Raw genomic sequence first — 20,595 nt, 5'->3', positions numbered from 1 at the left:
AGTTTATTGACTTGCACCGTTAGCGAGTTTCAGAACCGTGTTTTCGCCTCTCGTATCTCTCGAACTATCTGCAAAGTAAAAGTGAAGTTCGCTAACAACAAGAGGTTCTAGACTTTTCAAGAGTTTCCTATTGAGTTCCAACAGTTAAATCACAGAAAAAGATGTAAGACACATGCTGAAATTAATGAGTAATGTTTAAATGGCCCCTTCGCTTTTTACAATGCAATACAAGACACAATAATACAATTAACAGTAGGTTAAGGGATATGTGTCTGTGAAAGACTGACAAATACTGATGAAAACAAAGCAGCTTCTGTCAATGCATGTAGTTCCCCCTTACAAGAAAAACTGGGTAAAGCTACAAAGTTTAAGGTAAACACCCCAGTTAACTTGAAACCAACTCTAGTCAGTGTCACAATACATCCTATGTAACTTTTATCCAAACTTCTTATCACATTTCCAAAACATGATAAAGAATGTTAACTGTAGTTGAATACTCTCTTATAAGATACACGATTACCTCAAAATCCCTACAAAGTAATATTCAGCGTGCTAGGCTGTTATGAACAATTACACTTAATTTGCAATTTGAGCCTATTTCAAGCCGTCTTGCTTCCATAGTTCCAACTTCTTTTATATCATTTTATCTACAGTTCAAGCCTGTTTGGAACCTTCATTTCTACAATTCTAACCTATTTCGGACAATCTTATCTCGATTTCATTTAGTTGTTTTCAAACCGTTTTATCTACGTAGAGATTTCAGAAGCTGTTTAAATGTCTTATCAATAGTGTCAAGCTGTTTCAGCTGTTTAAGATGTCTTATCAATTGTGTCAAGCTGTTTCAGCTGTTTAAGATGTCTTATCAATAGTGTCAAGCTGTTTCAGATCATGTTAGTCACAGTTCGAGACTGTTTAAGTCCTTCTTAGCTAATGTTTCAGACAGTTATGAAACGTCTTATCCATAGTTCTATTCTTTTTAAGCTGTCTTATATCTACAGTTACATGTTCCAGGCCATCTCACTGTTCCAGGGTGTGTCAAACCGTTTCAACTATACAGACACCATTAAAGTGTATATATTATATTGAAGATTTTATTAACTTATACTGTGTCCCTAAAATGTTTCACCGTCTTAATTTATTATATACATTAGATTACCCTATCTTTTGAATACTCTAAGGACTTGAAGGGCATATAATTAAGATATAAAAGTTTAATGATATTTACTGACCATAGTTTGAGTAACATGCACGTACCTCATTATCTATATTGACTAGTTTTATACAGTAAAATCTCTAACTGTCCTTCCGGAATCAGTCATTTTCAATATGTAACTTTCGATGGAAACCATTCCTACGGCAACCAACTGTTCATTTTTCGATGTCGACCTTTGCTTATTTTTGGACGTCCTCATTTTACTGCATGATTGGTTTGGTTTGATTTGGTTTTTGAATTTCGAGCAAATCTACATGAGGGCTATCTGCTCTAGCCGTTCCTAATTTAGTAGTGTAAGACTTGAGAGAAGGCAGTTAGTTATGACCACCCACTGCCAACTCTTGGGCGACTTTTTTATCAACGAATGGTGGGACTGAATGACACATATAACACCCCCAAGGCTGAAAAGGCGAGCATGTTTGGTGTGACGGGGATTCGAATTAACGACCCTCCGACTACGAGTCGAATACCCTAACCACCTGGTCATGCCGGACCTTAATGCATGATCTCTTAACCCTATGTTTATGTAGGGCTAAACAGTAACGGTTACACTGGGGAAAGATTCAGCCAGTTCTTTCTCTAAAGTTACGGTTTTATTTTGTTTTTGTTAAATGGCCAATAAAACTACAAGAACACATTCAATAAAAGTATTAAACTATTGATTTATATAAGATGGCTAAGGTATTTGATATCATAATAACACAGTTGGAACATTTCCTTTTCAATAACTCATTAAGATTTCTATGAATTTTATCTTCTTCTGGCCAAAGATCCCCCTTTGATTCGATAGACCTAGGGATATTGCTCCATTCAATGTCTTGGTCCAGGTTACGATATTACTTTAGAACCTGCTTCAGCAATAGTTTTGTTCTTTTTTTTATACTATTCCTACTTGTTGAGAAACAACTTCTTGATAAATATATTATATTTGTAAAACATGTTGAATTATCTGATGAGAAACATCAACACAAGTAAACTGTAGAGTTTGAAATATAGAACGTAAAAAAAAATTATGCTGATAAAAGGCTCACAGCAAATGTGTTACACTGATCGACACGTTGATACACACAAAAGGAAAGAAACAAAACGTTTTTTTTTTCATGAAAGGTCCCCTGGTGGAAGCAGCGGTAAGTCTTAGGCCTTACAATGCTAAAATCAAGGGTTCGATTCCCCTCGGTGGACACAAGAGATAGCCCGATGTGGCTTTAGCTATAAGAAACCACACAACATTCATGAAAAAATCTCGTAAGTGCTAGAAGTGTGATGAATTATCACACGTAAGTAAAACGAGCTGTTAATTACCCAGAGAAATAATTTGTTACTTCATTTTCAATGTATTAACAGTTTTACCCTCCAGTAGCACAGCGTAATGTTTGCGCACTTACAACGCTAGAATCCGGATTTAGGCTCCCGTGGTGGGCAGAGCACAGATAGCATACTGTGTAGTTTTGTGCATAATTATAAACATGCATAAATAATGGCACTTTTATTCAATAAAATGTAATATTGGAAGAGAAAAGAAAAATAATCAAAGCAAGTGTTTCTGTGATAATAAACTCACTTTTATTACAAGAAGAACTAAAATACACTTTATCAGTGCTAAAGTGTGATGAATTATCACACTTAAATAAAACAAGTAGTTAATTATCGTAATTATCCATACAAATAATTAGTTTGTCACTCCGTTTTCTATACAGCATTACTTTGACTCTACAAGACGTAGTGTTGAAAGAGAAAGTAATCAAAGCAAGTGTTTCTCTGATGATTAAGTCATTTTTATTACATAAATACAAACTGTACAGTGAGATTTAAACATCAGCAAAAGTTCTTAAAATAAAGCCTCAGCTTGAGGGATGGCGTACAAAGACAAAGTTCTCTTTCAGTTTCACACATTTTGGGAAGTCAGCGGTAAGACAGGGATTTGGGGAAGTAATGACAACATAACAATCGACAGCCAGAGAACAGGCTTGCGGTTGTCGAGAATATGTAGATTAGAAAGTTAGTAGTCGAAACAGAGTTTTGTTTAAGATAATTTGTACGTGAAATCAATTAATGGAGAAAGTTTTATATATATTTGTTATTTAATGATATTTGTAGAATCCAGGTCCGTAGGCAGGGGCTCCATAGATACCAGCGGCATAAACAGGGGCTTTGTAAACTCCTGTAGCGTAGGCAGGGGCTCCATAGAATCCAGCAGCATATGCAGGGGCTCCATATGCATAGACAGGTGCTTTATATGCAGGAGCAGCAGCAACATGAGTCTTCACTACAGCAGGTCCGTGAGCAACAACTCCAGGTTGGCTGGAGGCCACAACGGCTGCAGCTGGAGCACTAGCGGCTGTTCCTGGTTCGTTGGTTTTGACCACAGCACGGAAACCGGCACCATCAGCAACGTACTCAACTCTGCGGGCACGACCGTCGATGTCAGTCAGACTGTAGGCTCCACGTTTGTTTCCGTATCCGTCTCCAGCCTCCCAACGGCCATTGGTGGCTCCTAGTGGGTCAACAATGTCGTAGTTGAAGGCGTAGTTACCAAAGTCCTGGAAATATTGTATGAAACTTTTTCTTTTAAATCTACAACAAAACAATAATTGTTTACTTTCATTACTTCCTATTCGAATTAAGTTAACTGTTCATAATTAATTGTAATCTGTAAATATAGCACTAAGCACTGGTAGGTAAATATGCTAAGTAATATGCCATAAAGTTTTTAGCGAGCTTTCTTACACTAGCATCTAACAAAAAATTAAAAATATCTTTACTAGTGCAAAGTTCGTATTGTAAGATAATAAAATATTACTTACATCCTGACGGCGAGAACTGACACTAGAACCACCTGCCAAACCGTGGTACAAACCACCATGGACTGCAGCTACCAAAGCGCAGAGGATGGCAATCTACAAAGATAACAGTTAGCATGTATAAATAAATTAACCTGTGATAAAACGAAAGATTAATTTCCCGAAAATTTTCAGAATAAAATGTTAATTTTTATGTGTGACATTGTGCGATAAATTATAAATAAACTTTATAACATTGAAAACGTGATTTCAAATACAACCTGCACTTGTTAAAAAAGTACTGTATGACTTACTTTGGTGATCATGTTTCTGATGTATGGCTCCTTCGACAACTTAGATCGAATGTTAAGTTTCACTGCTTTTCTTTCCACTTTTATAGTACCGTGTGACGTCATACTGACCTAGTAAAAACTGTTAACTTTATAACACGAGGTCGTTTTTTAACGCTTGCTACGGACTGGAAGTGTATGGTAACACAAATAATTCAAGGATATTTTTTATCTTGTTCCGACTCGGGTAGGGCACACATTCAAGTGATTTAATTCAGACAATAACCGCCTATATTTTCTATTCTATTTCCTATCGAGTTTAAATGATTTAGGGTTTCCCGGTTGTTTAAGTAATTTCTGGAAAATAATTAAAACCAAGAAAAAAATTGCTATAACGGTTTATAGTTCCCAGTCGAGACTAGTCTTGTTTCTTTCTTGGCCCAAGAGTGGTTTGCTGCCTAACATTTGGTGCTTAATGTTTTCAGCAACATTTCTCAAATTATTAATAGTAAAAACTAATTATACTTCGATATATGCATATAACTGGTGATAATATTCCTACAAATCCTTATTCGTAGTTTTCTCTGCCTCTCACTCCAGTTCAATTATTGGTCAGAACATCCCGGAAGTTACAGTTCGTTGAGGTCTCGTGAAGCTCAACAAATTATTCAAGATGTTCATATTATACAGTTAGCTTTTTAATGGAAAGTATCATTGCTCGAAGTTTTTCATTACCCACAAGCTGGTTAGTTTAGATAAAACTGTTTATATTTTAGATTTAAACTATCATTGGAGTAGATGAAATAAAAACTTACTATATGAATTTGAGTCTTATATAGTATATTGTGATGTTGCATGGTGAAAATGTCGTTAGCATAAGATATTCTTCGAAATTTCTATTAATGTCACTAAAATAAATAGTTGTATCTGCAGAATATATTTATATCAATCAGTTTACATACCCTCTGCTTGCATTTTCCTTATTCTATCATTTTCACTCTCGCTATTTAAGTTATGTTCTCTTGCAGTCACTATGTGTTAGATGGTTAAATTCTGGCCTATTTGAAAGTCTTTTACGCTGTCAGATAAACAAGCTCACGTGGACGTAAACTTTATTTGATAAAACTACACTACATAATTTTACTTAATAAACCTGCAAGTAAAGTAATAAATAGAATTCATAATAGCGTACAGAGTGTAAAACAGTTATGAGCGTTCAATATACGAAACGATTTTGAAGAAACTTGCAAAACTGAAGAACAAAGCTCGTAGTAAAGAAAAAAATAGCTAAAAGGGGTTTATAGCAATCTATGAAACGAAACTAATGTGAACTATTGCAAAATTCCCATCTGGTACAGCGGTAAGTTTACGGATTTGCAATGCTATAATCAGCGGTTCGATTCCCCTTGATAGACTCAGCAGATAGCCCGATGTAGCTTTGCTATAAGAAAACACACACACATATTATTGTAAAGTAAAGTTTTGATGAAGCGAAAGTTACCTGAATATGCATAAGCGTCTGAATGCATCTTCACAAAGTAATAAGCATATGGTTTTGAAAGAAGTATGCATGAATATTTTAAACCTAAATGAGTCGAGAATTCACATTCAGTGTAATAATCACATTTAAAGAAAATTATGTGCGGGTTAAGTGCTGTTTGTGTGAAATACTTTGCAAAGAAAAAATCTAAAGTTGAAATCGAAATCAATCGTCACATGATGACAAAGACATTGTGCCATCGTGTACCATGCTCGTTGCATTAAAAGATTTGACTAAGGAAAAACAGGTAAGATAATTATCAGTGGAAAAGCCAATAAGCAGTCTGGAATCCTCGGACATCGACCTTTCTAACGTTACGAGATCTGAAATGTTTGATTAAGAACTTTGCGAAAAAAGTTCTGGACAGGCAAGCACAAACATTATTTATATCGATTTCGGTATTACATCTTTGTTAGGAGGTAACTGATAACCTGGAAGATTCTGAATTAGCGAACTTGCAGGTCATCGATAACTTCTGGCGAAGTAGTTGTAATGAAATATTAAACTGATAAAGGTAATTTCTGGAGATGTAGATCGTTATTTACTAACATTAACAGAAATGTCTTATAATAATTGTCAGCTTATTCCTCAAAGTATCAAATCTCAACTCAACTATCTATCCAGAAAAATCTTACTAGAATTCAGAGGTGAGTGTTTGCAAAGTTGATACAACATCTCTACTAATAAGACCTTACTAGAATCCAAGATTATTGTTTGCATTAACAATTTAGCCTGCCCTTTCAGCCGTGGGGGCGTTATAATGTTATGGTCAATCCCATTATTCGTTGGTAAAAGAGTAGCCCAAGAATTGGCGGTGGGTAGTGATGTCTAGCTGCCTTCTCTCTAGTCTTACACTGCAAAATTAGAGACGGCTAGCGCAGATAGCCCTCTTGTAGCTTTGCGCAATATTCAAAAAACAAACAAACGATTCAGCCTCAAACGACCTTACTAAAACCCTAAATTATTGTTCGCAAATTCGGCGTCAACAGTTCAATCAGAAAGACCTTACAAGAATATAGGTTGTTTGTATCATATCAGTCAAAAATGGTCGTAATAGAATCACACGTTGTTGTTTGCAAGTCCAATGTTAACAGTTCAGTCAGGAACACTTTACTGGAATCTCACATTGTTGTTTGCAAGCTTGGCGTTAATAGTTCAGTTAAAGAGACCTTACTAGAGTTCTGGATATTTGTCCATAAGCTTGGTGTTAACAATTCAATCAGAAAAACCTTACCAGAATCTCACAATATTGTTTGCAAGCTTGACGTTAACAAGTCGTTTAGAAAGACCTTACTGGGATCTTGGATTATTTATTTAATAAATGAAAATTGGATTTTAGTAACGCATAGATAAGTTGGTGATGGCAAAAAGGATCACATTTTTTGACAAAGTTTTCACAGTTATGATAACATACAGTTAAAGGGATTTTTCTTTTTAATTTCTGAATTTTGTGGTGATTTTTATGTTAAACAGGGGAATTGTTATCAAATTCAACAGATAGCATATTTTGCATTGAAGTCGTACTTTTTGCAAAGAAGATATTACAGTTAGATATTTGTGATCAAATAAAATTTGTCATGCACATTCATTGTGATTAAATTGTGTATAGACAACAGAATGAGAAATTTGTTTAACAAATGTTTCGTGTCTTGTTTGCCGTTTTGATAATGAATATGCTTCATAAAAGGTGTATTTCATTATTAATTATATTTGTTTATCAACATTTGATATTATCAAAAATAAATAAAAATTTAGAATTTTGCTTATTTAATATTTAGGAATCGGCAGACGATAATGACGTAACAGGTATTTCGTCCATCAGAGATACATAGTAAATGCTGTCTAAAAACTAATATATCAGCTGCTTTATCGAACGGAGATATTATATATTCTATGGATTGAAAATATGACTTCAGATAAGCTACTCTTATTAAAACTAGCTTAATTACAGATTAACCTTAAAATAATGTTGAAGTCTAGGTCGTATATTGAAATGGTACGTTCGATTGTACTAAGTGTTATCGCCCCCGCCAGAGGGCATGGAAACTTGAAAACGAGTTGTATTGGGTGGTACGATACTTTCAGCGACGACCTTGGCTCAGTTCTCACTAGGCCATATATTCTTACAACGGGTGTGGCTGAATTACACACTCTATAAACCGCTGAACATGGAATTATTTAAAGTTAACAAACATTTCTGACTTGAAAAACCCGCGATACGGAAAATGTATTTAAACCGACCCTAAACACCGACTTGCATAAAATATATTTTTTTCTTTTTGTATAAAAACAATTATTGTAAAAGTTCTCTTTATGTTTTTACAACTTCTTCACTTAAAATGAGTGATCGAGTAATTATATTGCCTCCCATAATACTATTCATAGTAAATGTGGTCAAATAAACATTGATAACATTAAATTAAATCAATTATTTTAAAACTAAAATCATTACATGTATAACTGTTTACCATTCACTACCGATGATGCTCACGTATTGTATTGCATTTGGTCATTTTATAATTTTGCCTGTTACAATAAACAGTGTACATAAATAGTCAAAAAATTGCGGAAACACTTGTTTTCCATGATAACTTGAAAGAAACCCCATCGATAATTCGTGAAATTATTGGTAATGTTGCTAGTGACCCATACGTATGTTATAAGAGATTCTTTCACCAACAAAGTCATAGAACCACAACTAATTTGGTGTATAAATAGTCCAGGAGGGTATCTTTGTTGTTGATTGTGGTGTTTTAGACAAAGTTACACAATGGGCCCTCTTCGCTCTATCCACCGTGGGGAATCAATCCCCAGATTTAGGAGAAGTTAGTTTTTAGAAAGTTGATAGGATGGGTACTTCTAAAGTTGGTAAATTTATCTAGTTTTAATGGTTAGTGAAGATTTCATTTTAAGGTTTATTTCTGACTCGTTTATATTGCTGATAAGACATACTGACGAGAAACAAAATGCAGATTATTTAGACCTACATTCCTTTCATAAACATGAAAGTTACTGTAAAAAATTGAACACTAACACTCAGTATATCGTTATTTGCAGACCGTTATGTAAAGTAACGCGCTGAAACGTACTGAATGTAAAAGGTAGCTCTAACTGTATTTAATTTGTTTGGAATTTCGGCTGAAAGGGGGAGCATGTTTGGTGTGACGGGGGATTCGAACCCGCGACCCTTAGATTATGAGTCAAATACCTCAACCATCTGGCCATGCCGAGCCTGTATTTATTTAAAATTACTTCCTGGAGGTATTGAATTCCTCTATATTTTTCATACTTGATATTCAAATATATTTATGTTATAACTCTTTTTGGTATAAAAGGATTTGATAAGGTAACCAATTATAAATGGAAGTTCAAACACGGTTTAACTTCACCCTCTTGAATACAAATAAAACAAGAAAGTTTCCTAATTTAAATTATATCTTCAGCGATAAAATTCCAGTAATAAAGAAAGAAAACTGGGGTATTTCCCTAAGTTAGTTTAACACTTGAAGTGTGTTTCTTACCTGAGATTGTCGCTTGGTTGAGATAGCAAAACATTGAAATTTCAATTAATTTAAACCCTTAATTTTCGATTATTTGTAAATACAGATTTTTTTTAAATTAATGCATTAATTTTATTCGCCGTGTTTAATTTGTCTGGTGGTTTTATAAGAGTTTTAAAGTGAAATAGATTTTTATTTTGTTCCACAACTGTTTGTACACTTATTCATTCTAAAAAATCACTACAGCCAGATTTCTAACTTAAATTATGAATATGAGAAGTTCTTAACGAAAGAAGTAAATGCATGTATGCAGCCCCCACTAGTACAGCGGTATGTCTACGGATTTGCAACGCTAAAATCAGGGGCTCAATTCCCATCGGTGGGCTCAGCAGATAGCCCAATGTGGCTTTGCTATAAGAAACATACACACACGCATATATGCGTGAAATAATATATAATATATGCAATCAACGATATTTCAAAAAATCGAAATCCGTTGACAGGGGACCTCATAGACAGTAGCCGCATAAACAAGGGTTCGATATGTTCCAACATTGGAGGGAGGGGCTCCATAGATACCAGTATGATATGTAGTGATTTCATATCCATAAACAGCCTGCAGAAACACGAGCATGCACTACAGTTGTTCCGTGAGCGACGACAACGTTTACAGTAGGAGCATTAGCGGCGATTCCTGGTGCGTTGGTCTTTACCACAGCACCGAAACCGACACCATTAGCAACGTACTCAAATTCGAGGGCACGACCCTCGATGTCAGTCAAACTGTAGGCTCCACGTTTGTTTCCGTATCCATCACCAACCTCCCAAAGGCCACTGGTGATCCCAAGTGATTCAACAATGTCGTAACCCCCAGAGTCCTAAAAAATTAGTTAAAAATTGAATTTTGTTCAGAAATTTACCAATAATATAAAAATATTTCCCTTCAACAATTTTCTTCAGAATTAAGTTAAATTAACTAGGTTCTCTGAAATATACTCTTCAAAAAAAGAAACGCAAAAGGGATATTTTTTTTATTTTAAAGAGAAATATATGTAATAACGTTACAAGCTCAGAGTATGTGATGTTACACGTGTCAAGGCACTGATTGTCAGACCAAAATGACAATAAAAGTTGTGCACTTTGAAAACGGAGGAAAACATCGGATTTTTCGCCAAAACGCATTCGTGTCTAATAAATTTGTTTGAGAGATCTGCATGTTCTGCAAGTGCAACATGTGCAAAATCCGTATAAAAGTGACGGATTTTCAGTTTCCATAGATCAGTGTTAAGCCACCAACACGCAATACAGTTACGCCAAGACTGACTGAAGCACAACGCAACAACGCCATTGGTCTCTTGGAAGCAGGCGAATCTCGATCAGATGTTGCCAGAGCTGTGAATGTCCACCCAAGCACCATCACAAGGCTATGGAATCGCCACCAACAACATGGATCAACTCGTGACCGTCCACGATCTGGTAGACCTCGTGTGACCACGCCCGCACAAGATTGATACATCCGGTTACGTCACCACTGCGACGTCTACTGCCTCAACCATACCAGGTTTGCGTAGGATTTCCGATCAGACCGTACGCAACCGTCTACGAGATGCAGGAATCCGACCTCGACGTCCAGTCAGAGGCGTCATCCTCACCCAGCAACATCGTCAACACGGCTGCAGTGGTCATCGGGTATGGCCTTATCGACAATGGAGGCATGTTTGGTTCAGCGATGAATCACGTTTTATGCTTCGTAGGCAGGATGGAAGAACCCGTGTTTACCGTCGCCGAGGTGAACGTTTTGCAGCAAACTGTGTGCAGGAAGTTGACAGATTTGGTGGTGGCAGCGTCATGATATGGGCTGCCATCGCTTACATTCCCAGAACAGACCTTTTGCACATTCGAGGGAATCTTACGGCTCAACGATACGTCGACGAGATTCTTAGGCCCCATGTGCAACCCATCATGGTGAACGTCAACGACGTTTTTCAACATGACAACGCCCGTCCTCACACAGCCCGACTCACCACTGCCTTCTTGAGACACCACAACATCAACGTTCTTCCCTGGCCTTCCAGATCACCAGATTTAAACCCCATCGAACATCTTTGGGACGAGTTGGATCGGCGTCTGCGACGGCGACAACCTCAACCGCAGACTCTACCTCAGCTTGCAGCAGCTTTGCAGGCTGAGTGGACAGCCATTCCACAGGATGTGATTCGTCATCTCATCGCTTCCATGGGCAGGAGATGCCAAGCAGTTATTGATGCTCACGGGGGGGGGGCATACTCGTTATTGACGTTGAGTGACGTTAAACTTCAACTAGTGAGCGTGGACTTTGCCTTTGCAGACTTTGAATGTTCAGCAGTGAATGCGCAAAGTTTCACACATGTCATACAGAACTACCCGGAATAAACTTGTTAACAATTTGTCTCAAATTTTGCCTTTTGCTTTTTTTTTTTTTTTTTTTTGAAGAGTATATAATGCATAACCATAGCAACAAATGTTGATAGGTAAGCATTCTATATAATTCAACTTATTACCTTCGGCAGGATTTCTTCCAATAACATCTGTTAAGGAGATAGTAACTCTTCCCCACCCTTGATGACTCACCGATAAGTCAATATTCTTATGACGCTAAAAGTAAGATTTCGATACCCACAGTGGGTAAAGCACAAATAGCCCATTGTATAACTTTGTTTTGTTTTTTTACAATACAATACAAATAAAGAAATAAAATGTTATTAGGTCTAGGTTAAGAGATGTGACACTATATCCCCCAGGCAAAACGAGGAATAGACTACAACGGGCATCAGGTACTATGGCACAAGTATGACAATATGATAAAATGGAACCAATTAAAGGATGGAAATGTTATACACAAAAAAATATATATATCTAAATACTTCTGCAGTGCTCTCAGATAAACTGATTTCCGTGTTAATATCACATATGTCCGATTTATAACTAGAGGATCGAACAGGGAATTTGTGATAGAATTTAAAAAGTGTCCGAGTTTTAAGTGGAGAGAAAAATAATGGGACTGGAATTAACATTAGGAGAAATAGTCTTGATAAATGGTACAGCAACAAAAAGGAAAAACAAACAGACAGTGTGCTACTTCTGTTGGAACTGATGAACTGGTCAACAGCTTTATTTCAAGACAGTCATTGGTGAAACTGAACACTTGGATAACCAAAAAGACCTGAGAGAGAGAATAAAAGTTGCGACTTTGCAAAAAATGTGGTATCATTTCTCTCACGATAGCATCACTATGTGATTGGACATTGTCGTATAGTATCTATTGACTGGAACATACAGATATCCTTCAAACGGCAATGAAATGTGAGGTTTTAGAGCAGAGTAGAATAGGTGTTAACTGCTACTGACAACAGGAAATACAAAAAGCCAATCATAAGGATACGATTCAAACAGTTTTATATATACACCAAAACATATACGAAACAAATTAAACGAAAACTTAAAGAGGCCCTACGTTATTAAAAATTGTGTAAAATGCATGATACCCTCTATGTCACACTTTGCTCTATGATTAGATCTTAAGATAAAAAAATAGTGTTACTTTTTCAAAAACCTTTCACACGTTTAATATACTGTGTGAATTAAAAACCTTTTGAAAGTAGAAAACTGTCTAGTTGAACTCAATAACGTGAAAAAATTATTTGTTTGTTTGTAATAATGCACAAAGCTACATAATGGGCTGTATCTGCTCTGCCCACCACGGGTATCGCAACTCGGATTCTATCGTTGTACGTCCGCCGACCTACAACTGTATCACTGTTTGCAAACAAAATTTGTAAACGGAGAAAAAAAAAGGATGCAGCGTCAGCAGTGTGTTGTCAAAGGTACAGTTTGCAAATACATACAGAGATAAAGATGCATTAGGCCTATCGTTTTCTAACGCTTTCCCAGCTTTCGACATGTAAACCGCAACTTATAATTGGATAATCTGTGGACAGTAAGTACAAATATATTTCGAAGTATTTTATTCCTAAAGAAACAAGTGGATTCTGTTAACTTATTCACAATCATTTGCCTAGTTGTCAAAATACAGTTGTTGTGGTTAGGTAGTGGCAAAGAGATGTCAGTCGCTGTCACGATTAATCGCTTATACGACGACCAAATAAAAATTAATAATTTGGGCCCATGGGCGTAGATTTTTTTCACCCGATGGGGGGGGGGATGATTTTTGCAACCACTTATGTGGACTGTTCAATTTGCAAATTGGTAATCAGAGATTGAAAGCTGTAAATATGCAATCACAGAGTAATCTTGTTGCCACGATACTTGTATTTATACTTAGGCCTACTGACTAATACTTATGAACTATCGCTTAGATCGAAAAGCTTAGAAGCATACCTATATTAAAGATGTACATTTCGGCTACTGAAAAAGCCTACATCTAGGCCTAATTATGTAATTCGATAGGTAAGAACACGAGAATCACAAGAACAAACACATAATTTGTTGGCCTGTGATGTAATAAAACAATTGAACAGACCAAACTGTTGGGGGGATGATTGTATGCACCATACCCCCACCTAAAATGAAGGGGGATGTATCCCCCATCCACCCCCAGGATCTACGTCCCTGAATTTGGCTATATCCTACGTTACTGATTAACAATTAGAATTTAAGTGATCGGTTAGACCAAATTAAACATAAAAATTCACTTATATATAAATTCCAATTATATTTCATGTATAAAGTTTATACGTATAAAAAGGAAAGGATACGTCATGCAAGTAACAGTAAATTTATAAACTGGGAGGAAGAGATGTATGATACAGTTTCAACAATAAACTTTGAAGATATGTGGAAGAAATAATATATATTAAAGCTTCAATAGTTAAGTCTACAGTTGCAATAACTTTTAAAGTAACGTGAATTTAACTTTTCTTTAACTTTCAGTATTTCCTAATAAGTTAAACTTTAGGTAACGTGTAAGCTTAACATAACACTGTTTTGATTTTGTTGAGCTTGGTTGAAGTTTGCTTCGTGTAGGAGCGTGTAACTTTACTTTATTAGGCTTAACAGTGCCATTCTTGTGATTTGGGGTACGCGTGTTGGTCGTCAATGAATCAAATTTTATTTTAACTTTTATTGTTAACTTTGGGACAATTTTATTTTTACTTATAGTGATAAATGTACTTATGGGGTTGGCATATCGAGTTGATAAAAGTTTTTGAATAAGGTCTTAATTTTTCTTTTATCAGTTAGACTCATACCACTGAAAACTTGGCCTTGTTTTAGCTATATTATTTTTTCTGTAAATAAATATTTGTACGTTCGTGAATCTGTTGTAGTCAAGCCCTTTTTTTAGATGAACCTAGTAGTAAAGGAAAAAAATATTATATATCCTTCGTTGTCCGGTACTTTCCAAACCCTCATTTATGTGCCTAACTTTCTCCTTTGTGGCAAACCCCCTCCCCACGTAATGTGTAACAAAATGTACAGAAATTGAAGCGTTTGTAATAAATTTGATTTTTAATAACATATATTTAAAGATAAATAATTTTCTATACAATGAGAGAAGTCACGATATTGCACCTCAACTTCTTTGTGGATATGGTGGTTTAGTGTGATTTAAATGTGTATTTTATTATTCTGTTATTTATTTTAAGATTTCATTGTATTCCAAAACATATATTAATATATTTGTGACATTCTGAAAATCAAAACTGTCGTCGACAATGCATTAAGGCCTGACATGGCCAAGCGTGTTAAGGCGTGCGACTCTGAGGGTCGCGGGTTCGCATCCCCATTGCGCCAAACATGCTCGTCCTTTCAGCCGTGGGGGCGTTATAATGGTTCGATCAATCCCACTATTCGTTGGTAAAAGAGTAGCCCAAGAGTTGGCGATGGGTGGTGATGACTAGCTGCCTTCCCTCTAGTCTTACACTGCTAAATTAGGAACGGCTAGCACAGATAGCCCTCGAGTAGCTTTGTGCGAAATTCAAAAAAAACAAACAAACAATACATTAACCGCTTTCACAACTTCCATCATGGATATAATAACATTTTGTATCTCAGGGCAGCTGGTATAGGTATTAACACTTTTACTAATAAAACAGAGAACACCTTTTCGACCTTCTTAAGTCATCTTGAGATTGAAACATTGTTCTCTGCTTTATTTGTAAAAGTGTTAATGCCCATACCAGCCTCCCTGAGATACATTTTTACTTCAAATGGGTTTCTTGTCATCACGAATTGTAACCGTTTATTTTGGTTTTCGTATTCTTCATTGATGTTGCTTTTTATTTGTATCTTAACAGAAGTAAGTAAGATCATACCATCATGTCTCAGCAGAGAGACATCTTATTTATCTATATATTTTTTTCCGAACACTTGTTATTTTCTTCATTTCTCGGTGAGTTAACTAGAAACTTGGTAGGGTTATATTTTGTGCTTATAGGTCTAGACATGTTTTCCGTTTTTATGATTAATCTCTTTTTAAATATTGTACGAGATCAAAGGTAAAACAACCCAAAAATGTATATTTTCGGCTCTTGCGTGATCACATATGCAACAACCAAGATTAAATATAGAGTTTTATGTGTCTAACACATTCACTTAAAAAAGTTATATTTGCCTATTTTGAATCTTTTTAGAGAAGTCAGAGTTCACTAGAAAATACAATTGGGAGGAAGGTGGGGGTAAATTACACGGCCATATTTTAACAATTTACTTGGAATTTGGTACAAAGGTACTTTTCTACAGGTCCCACACATTGATCTGAAAAATGGCAGACTTGCCAATTATTTGTAACTGTAAGAGACAAGACACCACATAAAGCATAGTCTAAGAGTCTTTTTGCAATTACCCCAACGTATGTTAGACAATTTACCTGTAATTCAGTACAAAGATACATTTTTTTACAGGTAACAATCAGATGTATAGAGGATTTTGGAATTTTGTCTTTTGCTCAATGTTTTAGTGAAGAAGATCACAATTTTGGGTTTTCGTGAACTATTCAACCAACTTACATGAGAGTTAGCACAAAGGTACCTTCTTACACATTCCAAGCATTGGAATAGACAGTTTCCAATTATTGTCTTCTAAAAATTGGCCATGTTGGAATTGCGTGAAAGAGACATGTCACATTTGCTTGCAAATGTTGGTCTTTTAACGAAAAAATTAGTTATTTATTTTTTCCACCATACAATAGAATAATCTGGTCCATAGAAAGTAGAATTAAGAGTAATATAAAACAATATAGTGGCCTAAAGAAAGAAAGGGGATAATTGTCGCAAATCGACTATCAAATTAAAACGTTAGAAATATTTTCGTATTTCTCAGTTGTTGAATAAGTTGGAGGTTTGAGTTGAAAGTTCTCACTAGTCAACTTATAGTAAATAGTTAAATAATTTATCAAGTTTAAACTTATTTTTATTGTAAAACACATTGTTTGTATTTATGAAATAACATAGAAATTTATGTATACAACAAATATTAGTCCGGAAAACAAGACCAATAGATACTTATGCTGTTGATACAAATTGTCTGTTGTTACTAGAAAGTTGTACTAGTAATTTGGAGATTGGTCTAGTATTACCACTAGTTCAGGGAGATTAATATGTCCTAATAACAGTAGGGTTTGAGGTCAGGCGACTTTCATTATATTATTCTATAGCTATTAATCTGAAGTTAACTATATTTTCAGAATATAAAAAGATGTAGGAAGGTATATTGAAATATCTGTGGTGAAATTCAGCGTAAGTGATTTTCATCACAAATATTAAACCTATTAGTTTTCAATAGTTCGCCAGCTTTCACCGCTTAAACCGTAACCTGGAACTGAGTCACCTATAAATGATAACGATTTTGAAATCTGTTATTCCTAATGTAACTAATGGTTTCTGTCAAGTATAAACATTTCTTCCTAAGCATCGGTCTATCGATCAAAATACAGGTCTTATAATTAGGAATTGTAATGATCGGCCAATCGTTATCATGGTTAGAAGTGAACACGATAACCTGAGCCTAATTATGAATGAATTATTTTTATTATCAGATACTAGGTTATATCCTACCTAAATAATTTGCACTTAGGTGGTAGCTTAGGCTAATGATTATGACATCAAGTCAAAATAACATTAACGAAGGAGACGATCCTATATAGTTGTGACGTGCAATATGTATCAATACTGTTTATAGTTCTGATGGGTCTAGTAAGTTATGCATCGTTGTGAATTTACATGCTTTTATTATAACGACTGTATTTTACGTTTAAATACTGATATTTTGGGTCCATAGAATACACATTCGAAGACATGGGGTAGTTTTAATAATGTAATTTGATGTGTATTTGATTCTTAATTCCATGTCGAATCAAAGCCAACGCTCGAGACAAAAAAACAATGAACAAAATAATACAAAATGCTGTAAAGGTTATACTACTTGAAATCATTAAGTTGCATGACCTCCAAAACAGTGTTTACAGTATTGTGTTGGACAATTTACGACATTACCGCAGATTATTTATGTCGTGAAGATTAAATGTCAGAATAGATAATACTATTATTTTATTTTATCTCAAGAACATTGAGGGGGATTCCAGACGTGTAGTTTCCAGAGACTCTTGTTGATTGTTTGTTTTTGAATTTCGCGCAAAGCTACACGAGAGTTATCTAAGTTAGCCGTCCCTAATTTAGTAGTGTAAGACTAGAGGGAAGGCAGCTAGTCATCACCACCCACCACCAACTCTTGGGCTACTCTTTTACCAAAGAATAATGGGATTGACTGTAACATTATAACGCCCCCATTAGTGAAAGGGCGTGCATGTTTAGTGTGACGGGGATTCGAACCCGCGACCCTCATATTAGGAGTCGAGCGCCCTAACTACTCGGCCATGATGAGCCGAATCGTGTTGAAGCGAACCAGTTGCACACTACCTCAACTAAAGGCTTTAACTTCAAGCACTGTGTAAAACCGTACATAGTTCGTGAACTGAGCTATAAATGTAGGAAATCTCTTATACTCAAGTATGTGCATTTGTGAAATAAAATTGATGAGAATTTCATACTTTTCTCAGTTTCCAGTCTAGTTATACTGATATTTCCATTCAGGTAGTTTGCTGAATATTGTTCAAATATTGTCTTAATGTATACGGGTTCTTTTCTGAAGAGCTAGGACTGAGAAAATTATTTTTAAAATTTTATTCTGTGTTGGTACGAAACACACAGCTAATGTCGTGTTTAATGTGCTGATGAACAAGAAAGAGAAAAAACAAAAGTTTTATATTTATAAAAAAAAAAATAAATATTAACGTGCAATAAGTTGTATTGAATCGAGTCATTAGGTGTAATTATTCAGCTGGTTCACAGCTCGACTTTCAATGGCACTTTTATTCTCGAAAATGCTATGTTGAAAAGCACGCGAAAAGTATTTGATACTAGTTCTTCTATACCAACCAAATAAGATTTATTACATAAATACAAACTATACAGGCAGTTGTGAGTGCATACAAAAATTCCCCTCGGTGGACAGAACGATACAGTTCTGTCTCACACGCTATCATTTTCAGCACACTGCAATAAGTTAAGACTTTTGTGTAAATAAAGATACGATACTAATACTCGGGAAGAATTCGGGTTTAGATAGTCGAGAATTTGAAGCTCAGAATGTTAGTAGCCGAAACAGAATATTCTTTTAGATAATTCATATGTGTATGCATTGATATATCTTAACGAAAGGACTAAAATACATATGTGCATTTAATGATACTTCAAGAATCCAGCTCCATACACAGGAGCCCTATAGATACCAGCGACGTGAACAGGGTTTCCATATGCATAGGCAGAGGCAGCAGTAACATGAGCCTTCACTACAGCAGGTCCGTGAGTGACAACACCTGGTTGGCTGGAGGCCACAACGGCTGCAGCTGGAGCACTAGCGGCGGTTCCTGGTTCGTTGGTCTTGACCACAGCACGGAAACCAGCACCATCAGCAACGTACTCAACTCTGCGGGCACGACCGTCGATGTCAGTCAGACTGTAGGCTCCACGTTTGTTTCCGTATCCGTCTCCAGCCTCCCAACGGCCATTGGTGGCCCCGAGTGGGTCAACAATGTCGTAGTTGAAGGCGTAGTTGCCAAAGTCCTGTAATATTTTAAATTGTGTTTAAAAAATTTAGAAGCAATCGATAAACATTTGCCTTAATTAATTTTCATTCGAATCGAGTTAAATCAATTAGCTATCCTAAAATTTCATGTGTGCTTATACTAAACATTGGTGGGTAAATATGTTATGTAATTCAACTTATTATCTTTAACTGAATTTCATTCGTTAAATATATTGTTATTACTCTTTATGGCAAAAATACATCACTTTATAGAATAATTAAATATTACTTACATCCTGGCGGCGAGAACTGATACTAGAACCGCCTGCTAAACCATGGTACAGACCACCACGGACGACAACTAGCAAGGCGAAAAAGGTGGCAATCTGAAAAATAAATCCATTAAAACATAAAAATATTACGTAAAAAGCTATATGTATTTACATACGTAATCTTATGAATAAATACAATAATGAGAAACTGTTATCATCTGTTTTGTTTGCTTTAAAAGCTCTGAAAATGGAGCAACTGTCTGGTGATACAAGAAAATGATCGAAAGATAATCAAGCAATATTTTAAAAACTAAAAAATCAGAATTCCAAGTTTTATTATGTTTATTCTATTTATATTTTTATTCTTATCCTATGCCAGGTATAAAAAAATCTTCAACAATAAAGTTATGCGAGATACTGCGTGAACAATAATGTTATGTATATCCCGTGTTCAATATTAATAATACACCAAACTCAGCTAATACTTTAGTTCACGGGCTAGTAATTTATAATACTAATAATTGTCAATGTGAAAATACAGTTCCTTACCTTAACGATCATGTTGCTACTGTCGTGTTTTGTGGACCACTTGGACTGTTCCTCAGTTTTGTCTACTTTTATACATGTGGTGGTGTTATCATGACCCAGTAAAATCAGTGATTGTGAGACATTTTGAATTTAAAAAGTCAATCTAGAACACTGAGAAAAAAAGCAACACACACAAAGTCGAATGTGAAGCACTGTGTTGTTCATAACAAAAATCAAGGTTATTCCTTTCTTGGTGTGTACAGCAAGGTGTAAACATGTATTCTGAAGACATCTGTGTACTATTTATTTTCTGTAGAATTCTTGTAGGATTTAAAATCACATGGAAATGAAAATAGGATTTCACAGTAGCTTGTTTTCAAGGTTTCTGAATC

General features: G+C 35.5%; 2 protein-coding genes across 2 annotated transcripts; both read right to left on the bottom strand.

Moving 5' to 3' along the window:
- Positions 1–2,753: 2,753 nt before the first annotated feature.
- On the bottom strand, positions 2,754–4,457 carry LOC143238116 (uncharacterized). The gene is made up of 3 exons (XM_076478071.1): positions 4,308–4,457; positions 4,018–4,110; positions 2,754–3,753 (listed from the first exon to the last, which is right to left on the bottom strand). Exons 1-3 carry the CDS (start codon positions 4,407–4,409, stop codon positions 3,295–3,297), a joined length of 654 nt encoding a protein of 217 aa, XP_076334186.1. The 5' UTR covers positions 4,410–4,457; the 3' UTR covers positions 2,754–3,294.
- Positions 4,458–18,739: 14,282 nt separating this feature from the next.
- Positions 18,740–20,383, bottom strand: LOC143238117 (adult-specific rigid cuticular protein 15.7-like). Its single transcript, XM_076478072.1, has 3 exons — positions 20,225–20,383; positions 19,697–19,789; positions 18,740–19,441 (listed from the first exon to the last, which is right to left on the bottom strand). Exons 1-3 carry the CDS (start codon positions 20,234–20,236, stop codon positions 19,058–19,060), a joined length of 489 nt encoding a protein of 162 aa, XP_076334187.1. The 5' UTR covers positions 20,237–20,383; the 3' UTR covers positions 18,740–19,057.
- Positions 20,384–20,595: the final 212 nt, after the last annotated feature.

The sequence above is a fragment of the Tachypleus tridentatus genome, chromosome 13 (assembly GCF_004210375.1).
Source record: "Tachypleus tridentatus isolate NWPU-2018 chromosome 13, ASM421037v1, whole genome shotgun sequence".
In the NCBI taxonomy this organism is placed as follows: Eukaryota; Metazoa; Arthropoda; class Merostomata; order Xiphosura; family Limulidae; genus Tachypleus; species Tachypleus tridentatus.
The sequence above is the reverse complement of the archived record's forward strand: the minus strand, read 5'-3'. Positions and strand labels throughout refer to the sequence as shown.

Coding starts and splice junctions, on each gene's coding strand:
- LOC143238116 (XM_076478071.1), bottom strand. CDS start 4,409: ATGACGTCACACGGTACTATAAAAGTGGAAAGAAAAGCAGTGAAACTT. Junction 4,111..4,307: donor TCAGAAACATGATCACCAAA/GTAAGTCATACA, acceptor TTATCTTTGTAG/ATTGCCATCCTCTGCGCTTT. Junction 3,754..4,017: donor TCAGTTCTCGCCGTCAGGAT/GTAAGTAATATT, acceptor CAATATTTCCAG/GACTTTGGTAACTACGCCTT.
- LOC143238117 (XM_076478072.1), bottom strand. Junction 19,442..19,696: donor TCAGTTCTCGCCGCCAGGAT/GTAAGTAATATT, acceptor AAAATATTACAG/GACTTTGGCAACTACGCCTT.